Here is a 21,966-nt window from a genome sequence, read left to right as displayed (position 1 = left end):
TTGGAAATTTAAATATGCATTCTGCTACCCAGAGCTTGAGGCAGATATCAATCAAACGATTAATAAATGTAAATACTTGTAATTCGATGAAAGCCACATCTTCAAGACCAAACATGAAATTTCTCAGGTGCTTGAAGAGTAACCCAAGAGAGATAGCCCTCTAGAGACAGAGAGATAGAGATTCATGTCTTGGATGGAGACCACTTTGGGAAGGCAATAAAACAGAAGTACACAAGCACATTTTCACCTCACAGCTGAGTTTTATATTGACTTTTTTACTCTGCTTCACAGGTGGGGTTAAGTGACTTTTTATTTTTATTCATTTTTCGCAGTTTATTTGTCAAAAAAAAAAAGTTTTGGCAGGATAATCTATATGTTTGAGCTGCTGTCCATGATTTTAGCCATCTCAGAATGAATTACTGTAATGCTCTCTCTTTGCTCTCTTTTTTTGTTGTTAGTAAAAACATTAGAAAAAATCAACGTGTTTTTCTTCTTGAAGGCAAAATATTCAAAACCACTCAACTTTGGCATTACTATGTGCCTAGCAGAAGTTTAACAGTGGACACACAGCTACTTTCCTTCACTTTCCATCCTGCAGGAATAATGGTTTAGTACTTTGGCCTTTCTACTTCCAAGAAAGCAGTGTAAGGGAAGTTGAGACTGAGCTTAACAATGACAAAAAGTTGGATCTCGATTTACATTCATTATATAATTTATATTAAACTAAGTCGTACCATTGCTGCTAAGAATGCAAAGTCTGATGTTGGTAATGGCTGCTCTATGTCCATATACTACTGCTATCTTCATTTCTCTCTACTTCCATCTTTTTTTCACCTATATACACACCACTTCTCATTGTTTCAGGCTATATTGCATAGCGCACTATTTTACTTTTTTTTTTTTTTTTTTTTGGCTTGGGGTGCAAAATTAGTATGGAATTTTTACTGTACCTCTTAAAACTTTACAGCTCAATGTAAGAGCCGCACTGCCCAGAGGTTCAACCTCATTAAAAATAGCCCAAAGGCTTTTACTTTCTGATACTACAATGAACTTAAAAGGAAAAATACCTCTTCTTGTCTGTACTGCTATTGCTGGATTAAGGAGTACTATGCGAAGGGAGGTTAATGGAGCTATCCTCATGATTAAGTTCAAGGGATTAATGTTTCAGTTCAGTTGTTTTTTATTTAAACATTTTTTTCAAAGGTCGTATTAACACTAACTATCACAAACTCAGGCAAGTCTCTAATTACCCATCAAGTTTAAATGAGCCAGGCAGAAAACTTTATTTCAATGATGTTTAGCAAGCATCCTGCAATGCAAAAATTGACACATAAGGTAACTCATAATGCTAGATAAACAACAAAAAGCTTGTCCCAGTGCTGCACAGAGTAGGTTGGCCTCATTCCTGTTAAGAGGCAAAGCCAAAGTTCATTTATGTTTACAAGAAGACAGTGACTGACTTTGATGGGTTTTGGATTTACAGTACCAGCAACCATTTAAATACAGGCAAAAACTAACCAGGTCAAATGAAATAAGCACCAGCACTAAATAGCACAAAGCGCACACTCTTTCCCAAACAGAGATCCAAAGCTCATCAGGATTTTCAACTATCTTGACTTAGCAACTGAAGGTAAGCTGCAAAGCACGAAAGAGTTTAGGAAACAGGGCCAGGTTGCTGCTTAAAATCCAGGCCTGTTTCAACAGACAGGTAGAGACAACAAATTCCTGTGGAAAGGTCAGATGCCATTCTCATGTCCAGACCCACCAATCTTTATCTCTCTGCACCCAACCTGATGCGGGTTTCTGTTAAGCACCTAAGCTCCACAAAGAAGGGAAGCCTCTGAAGGTGTTTTGCCCCTCTTTTAGTTAGTACGGGTGAACAACTACCACCCTTACCGTGCTGCAGCCCAACCAGCCAGCAGAGATCCTCAGGTCAGCTTTTCCCAAGTGTGGTGGAATATATTCAGTGGGCTATGCTGATAGAAAACATGCAAATTGTAAACACGGAGGAGCACTTGCATGATGAAGTCTGCTCTATGGTATATTTTTCTCCTTGCAGTGCAGTTGGACGTCTTAAAGTCCTCTTGAACAGATTGGTCAATGATACTGCCACCAGCACACTTTGTTTTTGCAGTCAGACCTCTTGCTAAGGAAGAGGAATATATTCCCTAGAAGGTGTAGCCAGCAGATACAGGAAAATAAGGAATGCCACAACTTACTAACACTGGCCAGTGATACCTTCATACTGGTAACAGCTTGCTGTATTCAGGAGAATGGGCTGAAGAGGGAGAGTCCATGCTTAATTAGAGAAAACAATTACTTTAGTTCACAGTGTGAAGCTGCAGGTTTGAGAAGGACACAAAGTACCTTTTGTCTATGGTGTCCTATCCTGTATAGAAAGATTCAGGCACAGCCGGTCAAGAACAGCATGACCGGCCCAATGAGAAAGAGCAGCCCCCAGAAAGGCGGACGAAGTACCAGCGCCACGAGGAATCGGTTCCTTCAGTACCTTCCTTTCCCACAGGTCTCAGTGTGCAGAGACCACACCAGGGCCTCCTCCCACTCTCAAGCCTTCTACAGGAAGAGTGAGCTTTTCTATTGACATCAGTGTGTGCTGGATTTGGTCCCTGGCCTCTCTCCTTCTGAACTTAATATAGTTCATCCAAGTTTAGTTCACTGGAGACTCAAGCTTGAACTGAGATGAATCCCATGGAACATCACTAAGTCCTTTGCTTTTTTTTCCACTGAGATGCCATCAACATGTATAACATGACCTCCTTAGAGCTCTGATTTGTTTTTAATCTGATTTCATTTGTGTGTATCACTGTTGGTAGCCTCTATCTTGTAAAAGTTTTGTACTGTGCAAAACCTTATTTAAGAAAGAGAATTGGCAGTATAACCAAACCACTTTCCATTAAAAGAACTTATCTTCTTAATGCTCTATCTGTATTTTATTATTACTGCAGTACTTGACATCTTCCAAAGGCATTAAGAAGTTCTTGAGAGGTCTTATAACTTTACAATGTATTCTGTCATGCCAGTTCTGATCACAGTCTAGTTGAAGATAAATTTAATGAACACTAGAAAAATACATGTCTCGCATGGAAAGTGATTCAGTTATTTGAGGAAGCAACAGTATACTTTGAAAACACTTGTTGCTTGGGTTAAAGCTCTATTTAAAATATCTGTAAAGTACACATTCTACTGAGGATAACAGAGACTGATTTTGAATTTGGGGAGCATTCCAAATGACAGTAGGCAAGTTTCAGAAACGAATATTATTATTTACTTGCAAAAAAATCTTTTAGAACAAGGACTTATAAAATACCATCTTTTCTGCATCTAACGCAAATGGATTTAGAACTATAGAACTACAGACAAGCATTAGATTTAGTAATGGTGAGTGGATAAGCAAGTCAACTGCTACTCAATGTAACAGTAATAAGATTATTCTGAGTTAGTTACAGGAGTTATTCCTAAGAAAAAAAAAATTAACACATGTTATTTAAACTTTCTTACATATCAATTAGTTTGAAATAATAAGTCTTTAGGCTATCCATTAATTGCAGCACTGTAGACACAATCTGTATTTAAAATTATGCAGTGAAAATTAAGCCAAAGCACCAAGCAGTCTTGGCTAACAAAAAAGATTTCCTCAGCCCTTCGGATAAAGAAGGAGAGATAATGGGGGCACTGAATTCACAAGAGAACTCTTTCTCAGTTTACTATTCTCTGCTTGTCACATGTTAACACAGACTACCGAAGCCACAAGCTGTTATCCACGTGTTTAATTTGCAGTGTTGCATTTTCAGTGCATTCATTTTCTGATCATACAGTATGACTGTTTTCAGACAAAAAAGAAAAGAACTTCAGTGATTAACGCAAAGGAAGGACAGCAACATATATAACCTGAAGAACAGCTGATTAAGAAGATTCTGCCACAGGATCATTTACAAGTGCAAGGTAAATGTAGATGAGAATTTTATTTAGTTTAGCTACTCTTTTTTTAGAAGACAGGGGGAGGCTGGTTGCAGAGGAACATCTATACATCAGGAGAAATCACCATTTTAGTTTCTACTTGCTGCTACGGCTCTAGGCTCTCAAAGAAGGCTTCAAAGCACTCTTTTACATCTTACTGTCTTTACAGAATAGATCTTATTAAAACAGAAGTTTCCTTATCTGGACATATTTTGCTGCAATGATGTGCTGAAACTACAACTCGGCATTTGTACCATTATAGCTGGTTCACACTGGCATCTGTCAGAGGTACACAGCATGGACTGTCACAGATGCTGACTGCAGCCGCTATCCTCAGTGGCAGCAGTGAGGGGAAGTGGAATTATTTTTAAAAGTGCAGCTATTAATTGATAGGTATTTTTTCCTGAGTCTTGTATGCCTGCAGCATCCATGAGGAGTCAGAGAACATTCAGCTGAATGGTGTCTTCCCGCCACAGAAATTAGGAACAAGCAGCTGAAATATTCTCTGTTGTAAAGAATGTCTGATGGAGGTAATCAGAAAGTGTACCTGAGAATGATGCTTCTTTAAAGTCAGACAAACCAAAACAAACAGGTTGCTATCTTAAGTCTTCTCTGCATGCTACACCAACAGCTACCAAGCTGTTACACCTTACTGTCTCTGGTATCTTGCACTTAATTATACTATTACTTGATAAGAAAAGGCAGAGCATCAGGCAGTTACCTTTCTGTGTGTAATACAGCTCTTTATCCTCAGACAGTAGTGATTTATACTTCTGTGCATGGAAAATGATAACCTCTTTGACATGCAGCCTAGCCACTGCGAGATTTCCTACTGTCAGTATTCTGACATGTAAGTTTGTTAAAAAACACTCTCAGGTGTTCTCTACTATATGCATGCTTATTTAAAAAGTGCTCCTCTAAATGCTCACCGAATTGTTATAGGAGGGAAATGAAGGTGAATACTGAGTCTGTTCTCTTATGGCATGTCTGTACATTTGTGGATGCATATACTCACAAAAATATGGGAAAAACAAGAGGGCATCTGACTATTTTTATGTAAATCAAAATGCTGATTTCACTGTCATAAACAGAGATTTTCTATAAAAATTCACATTACTAAAGTATTCATACCAGACCCAGCTAAAGAAAGGGTCTTTGGTAAGACACTTGTCTTTTTTTTTTTTTTTTCTTTTCTTCTCTTTTGGTCTCCTGCATATTATTGAAGGAGAAACCTGCTGAAAAATCTCTGGGTACTGACAGAACTGGACATGAAAATGGACACTGTCATGGTGGTGACCTCTGACAGTTGTCCACACTAGGAAGAAAGGGTGGTGAAGCTTACTTGCTCAGAAAACTTTTGAAAAAGCAACACAGCAGGGTACAGGACACTCTCAACTTCTTAGCAGGCAGCATTCATATTTGCAATGCATGCGCTCTACTTTACTCGTGTTTGTATAGGAAGACAGACAACTATTCACATAAAAGATCTCTGAGCAAGCTTATTGCCTTTTCACATTATATGAATTCTTGCAGCTGCCAAAAGAGATGATCTTGGCCTGGATCAAATCCTCAAACATGGTTTATATCACTTAACTGAATCTACTTTGCGGAAGCAGCAGCCATTAAGGAGCAGCTGATATTACAAGAAAATAACTCCAGACTTAAAAAAAAAAAAATCACCTAAAAAGTAAAAAACAAACAAACAAACAAAAATGAGTAATAACTTAAAATTTGAATTAATTTCCAATCAACTAGTATTTTCTAATGTGAGCCACAGTAGTGTCTGACTGAATACAGATGGGAATGAAGGGTATTCCAGGCCAAGAGGAGACATTAACACTGACATGGAACTGGGGAGAAGTTACTGCAGAGTTTATTCCATTATGCCACAGAGAGCATGAGCCCCTGCTCAGAATTTCAATGAGTCTGTGAGGAAAAGACTGACAGCGAATTATCATTCCCAGGAGGTTTTGCAATTTCCATGCTACTTAGTATTACAGACTCATACACCTATTACACCTCAACTTCAGCAGGATCCAAGCTAAGCAATATAAGATGTATTACTAAAAGAAAAGGGAAAGAATTAATTGCTTCCAAGGCCATCAGTCCTATCAGGAATACTGATTCCCAAAACCTGATCTGGGCTTTCAGATTTTTCAGCAAAAAAGATCACTCTGTGAGCAGAAATATTAGACTGAGATCCCACTGACCTATGGAACCCTGCAAAATAAAGCTCTGAGCCAAACAGATACCTCTAAATATCCTGGTATTAAATAATCTCATGAATAACATCAGGAGATAATCTATTCTATATACTAACGGGTTCTAGAAATACTAACCTTCAGTATCAGCAGTTGGTGAAGTAATTTGCCCTATGTGCTTCAAGCCATATGTTTTATTCAGGCATTAACACCTACTTTGTGAAAATAAAGATGTCAGAATGTGAGCTACCACATGCAGTATCATTCCCACAGGCCATACAGTAATTAAACATGCAGGCTGACATTGCACCACACAGAATTCTAGTTGTATGTAACAGGCATTAAAGGACTTAAAAAAATCCAGGTTTAGAAAAGATGCCAGCTTGATTCTAGACAGCACCTACACATGCCTGAAGCCTACTGAAAAACTCTATCATGCACTTAAGTGTTTATCTGAAAGATCTTAAAGGATGAGGAAAGTGTAACTGTTAGGTCTTTCTTTTCAGAGCTATCACAAGCCATCCCTTCCTGGCTTGGAAGGGATGCATGGAAAAAAAAAAAAGAGCTGCATGTTCAGACCAGACTTTTAAGTTTACATTCTCTTATTCTGACTCCAAAATTTTCTTAGGTTTCTGAAGTTGACAAAAATCAATCACTATTATCAAATGAAAGTTTCTGCTATAGATGACTAATGTTTACTAGTGGATTCAGATAGTTCCTGAATGAAGCTGTGAATTTAGGTCATTTCTCTACATTTCTGCACAGCTACTATCATGACTCATAAGGATTACATACCTCTCCTGCATATGAATATTCTCTAAGGTCATTAGTTTTGTTCAGCCCAAAGTCACTGGTTTCTTGTATGGGAGAGAGCGCTGAGATACATCTTGATGGCCTGCATGAAAACTTGACTCTTCCCTTCTGTGTCACCTGACCTCCTCCTACCCAGCCACTTCAGAGCATGAGAGCTTGGGGCAGAAAGGAATGGAAGAAAAAAGAACTTCCCATCATTCTCGTATTTCCTTTAGAGCAAGTGAAACTGTGGGGTGGATTCCTTTCTCCCTGGTTGGAACTCCCTGTGTTCCTAGTGCTGATCCACGTTGTTTCCCAGTTTTCATGCACAGGTAGGACACACTGAATGGTAATTCCAGCATGCACAGCTTCCCTAATACCACATTCCCCTGTACGCAGTCTATGAGGCTGAACTCCTGAGAGCAGGACAAAGCAAAGGAAAGAATAACTGCAGTGGACCAGATGAGGTGTTACGAGTGATTACATGGCTGCCACAGGGTTCTTCTCTGAGGTAACATTTGTAGAAGCAATTGGATTGCCCAGCTGCCAACCATCCTCCCAAGATATCCTGATTTGACCCAAGCAGGGGCCATGAAGTTGGCCTCATATTGTTTAAAATGTAAATGATGTATGGTGTTAAGCACTTCTCTTTTTTAAAATGTTCACAGAGTGGTTTCAAGGCAGCTCAGCTCTATTTCTATCCTCCTGCTTTTCAGGAAAGGAAGACAGAATATCCCTGAGGAAGAGAAATCAATATTCTCATGACACTTAAACACAAACAGCAAAGAAATCCCAGCTCTTTAATGAACAATTGCCAATTTTATGTTGCCATCTCGACTAAGTCGCTCTTTTGAATACTGTCAAGGTGCCAACATATTCATTATGTCCTCTACTTTCTTTTGTCACAACTACTTTGCTCAGGAAACACACACTTTTAGTTGCCTTGCCTGTATCCAAGAGGAAAACACCATTCATGCAATCAAACCCCACCTAGCAGCTTTAATAGCTGACCTTATCAAATGAGAGAACTAAAAAATATTTAGAATTAACCGCATTCTTCTTAAAAAGTGTTAGAAAAACACCTTTCAATAGTAGAAACATTAAAATAAATTGTAAGTATATAATGATACGTACAGATACATGAAAAATATGATAGTGTCCATATAGGCAGGGACAGGTAATCCACAGCAAAACAAAAACGCCTGACCAATCAAGTTATAGTCACATGCTGAAAATCGAACTTATTTAGCATTTGCATTTCAGTATAGTCTAGAAGCAAATCTCTGTTTTGCAAGATACATATCAAACATGCAGAGCTGGTTCCTTCTTTCTTACCTGTACATGCCCATGGAAGTATATATGCATTTAAAAAATAAACAAACAAACAACCCCCCCTAGGCAGGCTAATAAAACAACCCCTAGGGAGGCACAAGGAATTGACACACTGCTGCTGGCTAGGTAGGAGAGCAGCAATCATAGCAAGCATGCTCCTTCAGCACTGCTGAAGGTGTAGCGCTGCTAACACCAGCATTGGCACCACACAGACTGGAAGTGTAGTCTCAAAACCTGGGCCTTGGTTATCATTAGGAAGGGCTATAACTTATAAAACAATTGTTAAGGCCTTGTATGGGATGGTGACAAGCCATACGAGGACGTTCCCTAGCAGGGTGGAGCTGCAGCACTCTTGAGAAAGCTTCTTCTATGCCTGAGCATGTGTGCGAGTTGAGCCACGAGACGCAGAAAAGCAAACACTGCCTGACTGGCAGTTGAAAAAAATCCTTTGCATCCAGGTAGCTGCAGCAGAAAGGTTGGTTTTGTTACCAAATACAGTCCTCACTGAGAAGCTATGGCAGTTCTCAAAGAGAAACAAAACATATCAAAACATTGCAGAAGGCAGCAGTAGAAAGAGAAATATTAAATAAAAATACAAAGCAAATAGGATTCACTGATTCAGTGACAAAGGTGTATGGTTTATTGTCATCCCCATGTCAGTGAAAGCTCTGGCATGACCATACTTAAAGAAGTTTCAGGGAGCTCACTTATACATAATCATGTCTCCTGATAGCAGAGATATCCCTGAAATACTAATTCCCTCTATCATCATGTTCTAATCATTAGCCCTCTCATAAAGCAAGGAAAAAAATATCTTTAATCCGTTTGCTTCTTTCTTCCAGGCTTTGATTGCCTTTCCCCATTTGTCTTCTGTTCTTCCTCCCTGAAAAACTCACTCTCTCACCTCTAAATCTTCCCCTTCAGGCTTTGCTAATCCTGCTTTACTGATTCACATTCATAAATGTCTTTTTTTTTTTTTCCCCCCCCCCCAATTTTCCCTGCTGCCCTGACACCCTGGTTAATCCTTTCTTTCTTTATCCCATAGTCTGGTGTCCCAGATGACAAATCCTAAATTTATCTTCTTGGTAAGCTTGATCTTCAGAGGTACCCAGAATTCCTACCTTCAGCATCTTTCCCCTAGCTCATTCTCTACATTTAGATGCTCTCAATTCCTACCCCTATATCTCCCCACACATCAATCTTTACCTCTTCAGAGAGACATTTAACAGTGCCTGGTTTTCTAATCTGTGAGTACTGCAGCTACTGTGAGCAGAGAACAGAGGGTATTCTGATGACCCAAAGGGCTGTAGGAAGACGGCTTGTATAATCATGCTGCTACACACAGCCCCTGACCACTGCGCTGAGGTGGGGCAAAAGCGGCAATAAATAAAGCAGGCAGGCAGACAATGTGGTGGGGTATGATTTGAAGAAGCCACAAATTGCTTTACCGGCATAAAAAGAATGTAATGGCCAGTGGCGGCATATTATGCAGCTAGCAGATAATAATCAGGGCTGTAATTGCTCAAAGATTTCAGAGGAACCACCAGGCAGTAAATTGTGGATGCTCCTGACTCAAAGTTTTGACATGTAAAATGAAAACAACATTAGCATTACTAGATAAAAAGGGGAATGTTTCACTCACTTTCACTATAGTCTCATATTCCATTTCTACTTCTGTTTTTCCTCTACTTCTTGTTCTTCTATGCTCTTTAAAACAAAACCAAGGATCATTTCAATTTGACGTGATTAACAATTACTCTAAGCTGAAATGACATAATTCTGTGCATTACAGTAAAATAACAACTCTTTAATCTATGCACTTAATGAAAAACAAAAGATTACTTCATGCTTCTGCGTGCTGGCTCGTTAATATGTGACTAGGTAGTAGGAACACGTTAGTCAGAGAAACCAGTCTATTTATCACAACCTGTCACTCCATACTAAAAGAGGACAATATTTTGACTTTGTCATGTGGGAGATCTCCTAAGTTGCTGCTTAGGCACATCACACGAAGTGACATGTTTTTGTTTTTTTTTTTCTGGGAAGGGATAAGAAGTATGTCTCTAAAGAAAAAAAACGGTATCGCCCATGCTACCTGAAGTCTGTGCTTGAAGAAATACCTCCAGCCCTTGCAGCAGGAGGGCCTCAGATTGCAGGCGTGCCTAATCCCATGAACTCAGTGCAGTTTGCATGGAAAACCTTCAAAGACAACCCCAAGTGCTTACAAGAGTGGTGGAGCTCTTTCACCAGACAGCCGTTTCCCTTTGACTCAGTCTTGCCACAGTGCCTGAGCAGGAGAGGTGAGGGACATGGCGCTGTTGGAGATGTCACTACCGATCACTTGCCTTCATTCTGACTTGGCGTTTCTCTCTGGAGCTGAAACTTCTGTTTGATAGTTCCAAAGAGCATCAGGATTTTCAGATTGTCCCATCAACCTAGAAGACCCTGACGTGCTGCAGGCATGTTATTCAGATCTGTCTCACTGGGATGGCTGTGGCTCGTCACACACCACCCTGAGCACCTGAACTTAAACTCTCTCTCTTGAGGAGGTCTAAGGTCTGCACCAGGGAAGTCCTGAAGGTATTCCAGCATCAACCAAAAAGACTCATGGTTTTTAGCTTGTGCAGTTATTGGAAAATGGCTATGAAATTATAGTCTGGAACTTGAAAAAGGTGACTTTCTGGTTCTTGCTGAGTGTAGTCTTCCAACAAAGTTACTGTGCCATTTTCAAGTGGCTGCAGTATGTTTTATTCTCTGTTGTGTTAAGTTATTGTGGTAACTGCCTTGTTTTACTCTAAGTGTGATTTCAGTTATTAAGTGCTTCATAGTGATAGCAATTGCATGAGTATATCACTGAACTTGGTTCTCTTTGTAGAAGTTAAACCATGGCTCTTATGTTACAGATGGTGCACCTAAAATCTTGACACTTTCCGCCTCATGTACTTTATACCTTATTATGTATTCAAGATAATAAATGCCACATATACCTATGTACAATGTCCAAGAGCCAGAGCTGTAATGGCATCTAATGTATCAGCCCTGGAATAATCGCTTGCAAGATCACTGAGGTCAACAGTATTTTGTCTTAGTTGTTGGCTGTCAGGTTTGCTACAAATGAAAATGCAAACTGAAACCTTTAAAAAGAAATAGAAACAAACAATAGCACAAAATAAAGTTTTCTGTTTTAATATTTAAAGTTAAAATAGCTTAATAACTGAAGTGCTATGTTTCGATTTATCACAAAACATTTTCTCCAAAAACAATTTTTTAAACTGAATGTAATTATTGAGCCACTTCCTTGGTAATGGGTAAAGCAGCAGAACGATATATTTGAGCACTGTGTCCTCGTTCTACTTTCAGGCAGATTCATAAATGCCTTACAAATGAGTCACAACAACAGACAAAAAAATAAGTAGTTAATGTGGCTGGATTTGGTTGAAAATATTTGTAAAGGAACTTATACTGCTCTTTCTTACACTGTGTTGCAACAAATGAATTAAACCATTTTTATTTTCTCCTTGAACTCTTTCTCACCTTGGTAGCAGTGGGCTGTAAAACTACTGCATTAGCACTGACACAAATGGTGTTATAAGATACATGTTGGGTATAAGATGTTCAGGAAATGGGTGCCAGTGATTGTGGTAGCTTGCACCATTTTGACATGCAAAATGAATCTAAATATTAGCTGAGGAAGCAGAAAGTGACAGTTTGTAGCAGAAAAAAATGTAGCAGCAAGAAGGTGAAACGTAAAGTGAAAAAAAGAAAGCTACTTTGTTTTGCACAGTTCCTGATCACTTCTGATGCACTTCGTTTTTCTGTCCCTTTGATCTCTACACTTCACTGGTTTTGTGCTCCCTCTGACAGACAAATCAGATAACTTACTTAAAATTGGAAAATTTAACAACATTACATACATGTTTGCAGCACACAGCATTTTGTAACTGTGGATGTTGGCCTAGTTACTTCAATGAGGCTCATATCTACTCAGGCCAGGTTAAGATTTGAATAGAAATTCTTTTAAAACCAATATTGGAAAACACCATTAAGCATGCTCTTGCTAAATTCCTTTGTTTGTGCAACATTATTACTTTTTCTTACTTTTGACACTAGTTTTAGCCAGCCTCCCTGTAAAGGAAACATTTGTGTTGGTAAAAATGTGTGTCTACTTTGCAGGTGGGTGACTACAGGTCTGTATTGGTTAGTGACCACACACCAGGTGTGCAAAGTAGGCACGCATTTGCATTTGCAAACATACAGATTTTACCTACCTGTGGGGTGAACATCAGGCTCAAAATAACCCAAATGTTTCAAAACAAACAAACGAACAGAAAAAAAAAAAAAAAAGGCAACATGATAACAACTTTACTAAATCAAACTGAGGATTTTCCCTTTGGTTATTTAGCAAGTACTCAAAACACAGTCCACTGAATTTAGGAGAGATATCTGAATAGCATGAATTCCACGGTGATGGGAATTATAATGTTACAAGATACAACTCTTTAGTTGTAAGTAGGGTACACACCACTCAAAACCAGTACCATCTATGCAGCTTTCAACAATATAGTCTGTGCACTTGCACCATTAGGATTTTGCCAATCCAAATTACGTTAGTGTAGCAGATGTATATTATATATTACACACACATATTTACCACAGGCTGCTCACTAGTTTTGGAGATCCAGGCACTGTCTTGCAGCATAGGAAAAAGAAAGTCAGAAAGAAACACAGGGATTAAAATGAACACTGAATTCAAACTCTTTTCTATTCTGGTGGTCAGTCATGACCATAAGTTGTCATCATCACATGATCTTTATAATCCCCAAGCAACTCCTTGATTCTAGCGTGAGAAATATATTTCCAGATGCACAGACATTGTGCTAAGCAGCCTTTTGTGAAATTTTTTGTGAAATTATGGAATGAGTGGATAATACAACACAGATACACAACAGATATATACTTTCCCATATCATAACTAGACAGCCAAACATCTATTGCTTTTATTAGAGGTGAGACAACATTTCAGAGAAAAGACACACATGGGAACTGAACTGTAGACCACTACTAATGATGGGGGAAAGTGTTAAAACACTATCTGCTATTCAGTGTCTACCTAATGCTGGTTTGCAGCAGTTTTCTGGAGACATCTTCTAAAGCAGAAAGTCTAAAAATCATTCAATGCAAGTTCAAGCTTTTAAAATACTGAAGTCAAATATATTCTGTTTTATCTGATAATCCTGAATGTGTCCTTACTTGTGCAAATGGCCAGAAAAAAAAGGCTGAATTTTTTACTCTGGTTTCTAAGATTTCGTGAAGAGCTGTGGTATGTTCTTTTTTATTGTGACAATAGTATAAAGAGTGCCTGCCACAATTAGTCCAGAGTTATGTTCTTGCTGGTGCACAGAAATGTGGCCCAGAATCTGATCACACACAGCAATAAATTATGATGACCTCACATTTCCAGTCAAAAATTGGTAATATGGCTGTATTCTTTACAAATACCTTTTACAAACATTAAAAAATATGATCAAGAAAAGCATATTGTATCAGGGAAAACAAAAAGGGAACACTGCTTATCCACAAGTGCTGCCTCACAGCACATCATTTTCTTCTATGAATAATTCACGCCCCCCCCCCCAGTTATTCAGCAACTTGCATGTGTCACTGTTGGCTCTGCCTTTGGCATACACTTAGGGTGTTTTCAGAGACCACAGCAGCACAAAATCACCACGTTAAGTGAGGAAGAAAAAAAATTTCAAAAGCACTTTGAGGGGAAATGGAAAAGTTTTAAGTGATGGTGGGGGATCTCAAGGGACTTGAGATTTTTAGATATAAGCCATCCATACCTAGCTCCTTCTGTTTCTGTGCTGTAACACTCCTATCAAGGGCTCAGATGGCTAAAGGATTCCACTTGACTGGTGGCAACTGGGGGAACATCTTCCTGCTGAACCTCTTGGCAGCTAAGAAGCCAGCATAGTTTACTGGCCACTAAACTGAGGAAAAAAAAAAAGCCATCTGGACAACAGTACATACTCTCTATTATTTAATCAATGGACCAAGCAAACAGGTCTTGGAATTTATGGAGGTTCTGGTTTAAATTATTATTAAGCCATGACTCCCTTTCAAAAGCTGTTTGCAGCTGTATTATGTGCTGTACAGTTCACCTTCAAAATAACGTGCCAGATGTGTTTTAAATAAATGTTCTTTATATAGGTATCTACAAATAGAAGACTCAATTGCAAAACAAAACAAAAAAGGAAATGAAAGGGTAGCAGGAATGCTTTCCCATGGATGTAATCTACAGCAAGGTTGCACAAACAGACACTTAGGACAAAATCTAGCTCATGGCAACACAGAAACAGTACAAAAAAACATTCAAGGTAGCAATCTGTAGTCATATTTTGAAAGCTGTGAAATGTGATTACATTCTCATCTTTCTTGGGTCAGAAAAAGATCCTCTGCATCTCTATCAAAAAGACAATGCACACAAAGAATGCTTATGCTGTGAGAGAGAGACTGAACTAGACAGAGGAAGAAATGTAGGAGGAAGAGAGGTCCTGGCTTTGATCTCAGTGAAAGAGTAAAGTCAATTCATATTAATTCTTTTGTATGGCAAAGAAAATCACTGTTTAACAACAATGTGATGAAATCAATCACCATGCAATTTCACACCTAAGTTACATATACAATATCCAACTGTAGCAAGAACAGTCTTCATTTGCACTCCTATTTCTCTTCCTGGACAAAAGTACATTTCCATTTCTGCTTATTATCAATTACTTCAGTTATACCATTTTTAAAAATGCAATGCTTCTATAAAACAGCTCCTTAAATTCCAAAATATTACGAGAATATATATTTTAAACTAACAAAGAATAATAATAGTTCCAAACCTCAATACCAGATCCAGGAAGAGCATAACAAAAATTCTGTATGTACAAAACATTGTATCTATACCTTTCTGTATGTAGAAGAACATTTCTCAGTTTGCAAGCTAGAAAAAGATCGAGATTGAAATTTATTTCTCAGAAACATATTTCTATTAATATAATAAATGACACTTAGATGCAAAAAGTCCAATTCATGACTCTTTCCTCCAGAGTTCACGTTCATCTGGTCAAGCATGAACAGTTAACGCACCATGATAATGAGGCCAACAAGATTCTGTGAATGTCTCAGTGGATGATTTTAATTGAAAGTCTCAAAGACATGCTCATTTAAGACATGGGTTTGCTCCGCTGAAGTCAATCTTGGTTTTGCTATTGCTATCAGTCAGAGCACATTAAAAGCTCACTTCTCACTCCATGGATGTAATTGGCAAATTGCCGTAGTTTGAGAGGTAGTCAGGCAACACCTGTGACTCAACTACTTTTCACAAATTACTTTAAGGGAGTCAGTGTTAGTATAGCTAGCCCAGAACAGCAGATTGGTGAGGTTATTTTAGAGTTCATCAGCTTTTATGAAAAAATGCATTCCAATCTAGTCAATTAAAGGGAATGAGAATACCAGAGAGATGAGACTTTGATTCCTGCTGGGAACAGGCTAAACAAAGAGAAGAAAGGATATGTTGTATTTTTACTAGGAAGAATTATTTTTTGTTATCATTCAGGAAGCACTAAAATAACTAAAGAGAAATCAAGTTCTTTCACTGGCCACAGTAACAGGGCCACCAAGAGCTTCAGATACTAATATAGTCTTTCTGACATGATAATTATGGATTTTTAGATGATTGATAATACTCCATTCCTGGAAAGCTGTATTCTTGTTTGAGTGCCATGGCTTCTACACAAAAAACAACCAGTGTTCACTAAACCTATTATATAACATGAGAGTAAGAAGCTGTCAAAGTCTTCATGCAAAAATCTATGTTATGGAGAGCACTTTTCTACTTTTGAAGACCTAGCCTGTCTAGATCACAGACACATTCCAAGTCATTTGAGATAGATTAGTTATCTCAGAATTTTACACTAAGCAATGCTGAACTCATGCTTTAAAATTCAAGTATTAAATAGATGTATATATGTGTGTAAGATCATAACAAGAACTGGGAGGGAGCTCTGTTCTCTTAGATGAACCATAGAACTAGGAGAAATCAGCTTAGCTCCATCTTAAAAATAGTGTTCTGTCTGCACAATGAAATAAGGTATGTAGTGCCCCAAACTGCAACTGCTTGTCTGATGCCTAGTTAAGTACCAGATAACCTAGTTATTTCTGTGAGAACAGAGCCTACAGCAGTATTCTGCGATGGCTGTCTTCCCTCTGTCCTTATAGTAAACAGGTCAAACACAGTAAAGCCCAAATGCCTTCAGCGAAATACAACCATTGTCCACATTTAGCAAATGTAACACAGTATTTGATTTTTTAAAGGGTAAACTGCTAATACATGGATTTTGTATGGAAATTATCTTTGGGGATATAAAAGACTAAGCCCTCTGATCTGGATAGTGAGACAGACGCTCCTGTTCCATAAATGATGTTCAAATTTGGAAGTCTGCAAACTAAAGAAAATTCTTCTCCTATACCAAAGTGTCATTCTAAGTTACACCAGCACATATCCAAAGTGATACCAGTAACATCTCTGAAATGGTTATGAGCAAATGCCAGTGAAATTGAGATGAGCATCAGGCAAAAGGATGTTTCAAATTGATTCAATGACTCATATGAATTAAATAGTTTAGCATTCTTATCCGTCAAATTGATTTCCTTTGCACCTTTCCGTAAGTCATTTCACTGCTAAGGTCTCAACTCTCTTGTCTGCAAAATGGTATGAAATAAAAGTCTGAGTTCAAATTTTAATGCCATTAGAATCTGAAAGCAATAGCAGTGTTGTCTTACAAAGCTAGCATGATAGCTTAGACAATTTTAGATCCTCCTCTGTGTTAAATATAGCAGATTGCACAGCTTTCCCTGCAGTGAAAGGAGATTTATTTCCTAAGAATGCTCAAAATCCAAATCCTTTTCCTAATGAAGTGTCAGATAAAAGGATCTTTTACTCCAATACCATATCAAGAAAACATCATCTCCCTAAATTTCATTAAACATTAACTGATTGTGAAATAAACAAATCTTATTTTTTGACAAACTGTTGTTAGTTCCATTCATTTTGTAAAACATAATGCACATGACAATTAGTTTTCACATGACTACATGGGAGAAATCCCTTCTATCCCTGTGCTCAGTACTGTATATTAAGCTCATTAGCTTGTATCTAAGAAGAGATTTTCAGCTTCATTCTTTTCTGAAACCAAAGCTAGCCTTAAACAGATAATGTAGCAATGGCTGATAAACTCAAGATGCCTTAATATCAATTTGCTCAATGGAAAATCCTACTTATTTTGAACTAATTTAGTACAGCGGTACCTGTTCAAGATCAATTCACAGCAGACTATTTCCTATTTATTGCTAATTAAAATCACGGATTTCCTGTTACAAGCAGCATATAACCCTGAAGAATTAGCTACAAACCCAGTGTGTTATTGACTCAGCTGGTGGACTATTTCTAGACTTACTACCTAATTCTGAGTTTCATAAAAACAGCTAAGCAATGACAAAACTGCAAAAGTGAGGCCAGGCCAGGTGACGAGGGAAAAACAGGAGAGGCTCTCTGAGATTTATCTTCTCAACATTACAGAATTGCAGAATGGCTTAACTGTGATTTTTATCTCCAGCTTGAGGAACTGAGAGCACAGTGAGCTGGAACTCTTTCTTGGCACGTTAAATCCGGGGACCACCCGGCCTTGCTGTCTCAATTCCAGCCCTTTCCGGTCTTGAAGAGAATAATACACTAGCTGTGAGCCAAGGGGATATCTGCAGGTGGCATCTGGGTTTGACCTTATCCACCCACACTTTTGTTGTCAGAATTACACAAACATATTTTCAACTGATTGTGCTGGGCAGATACAGGCCAATTCTTTCACTTCTGGAACACAGTTGTCAGGAGAGCACACAAGCATGGGAACAGCTCAGAAAAAATGGATACAGTGGAGCGGTACTGAATTAAGGGAGAGTCCACCCAAAGCTTTCAGTGTGTTGCTTCTGAGCATTCCTATTTGAGATTTAAGACTCTGTCTGAATGTTGGAGTTATCAGGAAACTAGTATCCACCAGACCAGAGAAAAGGCGCCATCACGATACCAAATTTCCAGAGGCTAAGAAGGGCAGTCCAGTCCCTCTCTCTTTTCACTAAAACACATAAATTAAGAGAGGATACAATTACAGGAAGACTGCACTTTAGTTTTGCTTATTAGTGAATTAACAACTTCTCCAAAAATCTTCACCTCATTCCCACAGGAAAAAAAAAAAAAAAAAAAAAAAATCTGCTTAGGCTCATTTTAGGAGGATCCAATCAATTCCAGCACCCTGAAATGCATTTCCACATAGAAGTTTGAGATTAAAATGCTACGGAGAGAGTGATGTACAAATGTAAAAAACCTCCAGGAAGCAACCCTTGCAGATTTCTGAACAGACGCATCTTCAGAGCTTTGGCAAATCAAGTGCTGGCAAATGGGCGGACAGATGTGTACAGGGTATTGGGAGCCAGGCTTCCAGTCCACCCAGTGCGGAGTATTCCAGATTTCGTGTAGAGGCTGGTAGGAGTCCATCCAAGAACCCACTTCTGTTGCTGCCGTTCTAGCAAGGTCGGGAAACATATCTGCATCCGAGCCTTACGAACCAGTCCGCATCCTCCTCCCCTCCCCGTCTCCCAGTAACCATCACGGGGCTGAAGTTACTCAACTTTGAGTTGCTGAAACTTTGCATTTACACCTGTAAATTTATGCATTGTTTAATTTATGTAAGATTTTTTTTTTTTGTACGTTGCCTTAATGTTTCTCTCTCTCTCACATGACAGTAGGAAACCAAAATTTGTAAGTCATCCGAAAGTTGAGAAAAATTGTAACGCCCGACAACACGTCATTGTGTAAGGAAAATATTTTTATTTTTATTTGGGTTAGAAACTGGCTGGATAGCCGGGCCCAAAGAGTCGTGGTGAATGGAGCCAAGTCCAGTTGGAGGCCAGTCACTAGTGGCGTCCCCCAGGGCTCGGTGCTGGGGCCGGTCCTCTTTAATATCTTCATCGATGATCTGGACGAGGGCATCGAGTGCACCCTCAGTAAGTTCGCAGATGACACCAAGTTAGGTGCGTGTGTCGATCTGCTTGAGGGTAGGAAAGCTCTGCAGGAGGATCTGGATAGGCTGCACCGATGGGCTGAGGTCAACTGCATGAAGTTCAACAAGGCCAAGTGCCGGGTCCTGCACCTGGGGCGCAATAACCCCAAGCAGAGCTACAGGCTGGGAGAGGAATGGTTGGAAAGCTGCCAGGCAGAGAAGGACCTGGGAGTGATGGTGGACAGTCGGCTGAATATGAGCCAGCAGTGTGCTCAGGTGGCCAAGAAGGCCAACGGCATCCTGGCTTGTATTAGGAACAGCGTGACCAGCAGGGCTAGGGAGGTGATCGTCCCCCTGTACTCAGCTCTGGTGAGGCCGCACCTCGAGTACTGTGTTCAGTTTTGGGCCCCTCGCTACAAGAAGGACACCGAGGTGCTTGAGCGGGTGCAGAGAAGGGCGACGAAGCTGGTGAGGGGCCTGGAGAACAAGTCCTACGAGGAGCGGCTGAGGGAGCTGGGCTTGTTCAGCCTGGAGAAGAGGAGGCTCAGGGGTGACCTTATTGCTCTTTACAGATACCTTAAAGGAGGCTGTAGAGAGGTGGGGGTTGGCCTGTTCTCCCACGTGCCTGGTGACAGGACGAGGGGGAATGGGCTTAAGTTGAGCCAGGGGAGTTTTAGGTTAGATGTTAGGAAGAACTTCTTTACAGAAAGGGTTGTGAGGCATTGGAACAGGCTGCCCAGGGAAGTGGTGGAGTCACCATCCCTGGAAGTCTTCAAAAGACGCTTAGATGTAGAGCTTAGGGATATGGTTTAGTGGAGGGCTGTTAGCGTTAGGTTGGAGGTTGGACTCGATGACCTTGAGGTCTCTTCCAACCTAGAAAATTCTGTGATTCTGTGATTCTGTAAAAAACCTCCAGGAAGCAACCCTTGCAGATTTCTGAACAGACGCATCTTCAGAGCTTTGGCAAATCAAGTGCTGGCAAATGTTCCTATTTGCACCAAGTCTTGCAAAGCCATGGTGTTTCCTACCCAGTCTGTCAGCAGACAGAAGACGAGACAGAGCATATATCTCATTTAAAGCCTCCTCTAAAGCTTTTATGTTAAGATAAGCTAGTTGTCTGAGCACTGTATGTAGAAATAACTTAAGAGTTTAAACTCCAACTGGTAAACGCTATGGAAGGTAACATTAACTGGTGTCAGCCTGGAAGATCTGTAATTCTCAAAAGCTACAGTGATGCTCATCTCGGGGCCGCACCACTCTGACACAACTGTAATAAGATCCAGACCAAAACTATAGCAACTGCAGGCCAGCAGGTAAAATTCTCACACCAAAAGCAAGTGGAAGACGTCTTTCTTCACCAGTTTAAACAGACTGATACGAGACCACTACTACATTTTAAGATGTTGCATGGAGTCTTAGAAGACTAAAAAGGCAAACAAAAAAATTTCAATGCTTTATAAAACCAGGCCTGAAAATTCACACCTTCAGAAGCAACTGGAGTTCGAAGGAAGCCAACCTTGTTCCTAGTGTTTTCTTTGACACCCCAGAAATACTTGTCATAATCCCCTTCAGGTCTGGAATCATGTGAAATCCAGCACGTTAAAGTTATGGCTTCTGTTTGGGGCATTTACTACTGAAAAAATCTTTTAGTTTATCTTGTTAGGTGGAAAAGGGCAGATGCTCTTCTTTTAACGCGTCACTCGAGTACACTGCTGTTTTAGTGTTGTTGGATTTCACCAACAGCAGCTGGTGAAATGAGCTGTGCTGGCATGGGGCACGCATTTGCATCTCCCTGGTACAATGACTCTTATGTCACTAATGTCTTATCTGTGTCACTTACATTCTCTTAAACCCAGCAATAAAGCTTCCTTTTCTTTACTCCCCACAAAGCATTGATAACCTCTCCCCAGGTTTGGGACTAATACCTTACACATTTTGCTTTTCCTAGGGTAAGGTTTAATTCAAACAGCTATTATTCTCTTTAATATTTTTTTTTAATAACAATACTTAGAGATATCAATCACTTTGCAAAAGTATAATAGGTGCATAATTAATGTAATAATCATTCTGCATGTATGTTCAGTAGGTTTAATAAGAAAGAAGTACTTCAAGTTTTCTTTCATTGTACAAGCTCTTTAATCTTGTACAAATATTTATATAATTAATCTGGTTGAAAACTTTGTTCAAGAAGCAGCTGGGGCAGGGACTGTCTTTTTCTGCAGTGACAGGCCCCTGCAGAGCCAAGCATTTTAGGGTCTCTGCTCCCGCACTGAGCTACTGCAAATTCATGAACACAACCATTTCTTGAAGAAAGAGTCTTATCCTTCCTGCAAAAATACAAGGATGCTTGTTATGCTTCAAATTTAGTCAAGCTCCATTTTTTATTTTTTCAGAAGGAGGGCTTCAATTCAAATTCACGGATAAATGAAATTGGTGTAGCAGAAGCAGACAGTATCCCTAGCAATCCTTTTCTCTCCTGAAGATTACACCATTCTTGCAGGCACAGCTGGGCAAATTCTGTATCTGCTCGCAAGTTGCTGTGGCTTAAATTAATTAAGCGC

General features: G+C 39.4%; 1 protein-coding gene across 6 annotated transcripts in view; it reads right to left on the bottom strand.

Moving 5' to 3' along the window:
• The window catches only part of PLCB1 (phospholipase C beta 1), a 376,017-nt gene that overhangs the window by 15,013 nt on the left and 339,038 nt on the right, over positions 1-21,966 (bottom strand). For 2 of the 6 annotated variants that reach the window (XM_084513184.1, XM_084513185.1), the window contains exon 32: positions 9,946-10,010. The exons of 3 other annotated variants lie outside the window; for them this stretch is intronic. In XM_084513184.1, the coding sequence (XP_084369310.1) occupies positions 9,972-10,010 (39 nt within the window). In that variant the 3' untranslated portion in view covers positions 9,946-9,971. Of the gene's footprint in view, positions 1-1,913; positions 1,977-9,945; positions 10,011-21,966 lie in introns of those variants that run through there. One more of the 6 variants, XM_084513183.1, reaches the window with a different exon arrangement.

This window comes from Aythya ferina, assembly GCF_964211825.1.
Source record: "Aythya ferina genome assembly, chromosome: 3".
NCBI classification, from domain to species: domain Eukaryota; kingdom Metazoa; phylum Chordata; class Aves; order Anseriformes; family Anatidae; genus Aythya; species Aythya ferina.
Note: the sequence above shows the minus strand (reverse complement) of the source record. Positions and strands in the feature narration are given on the sequence as shown.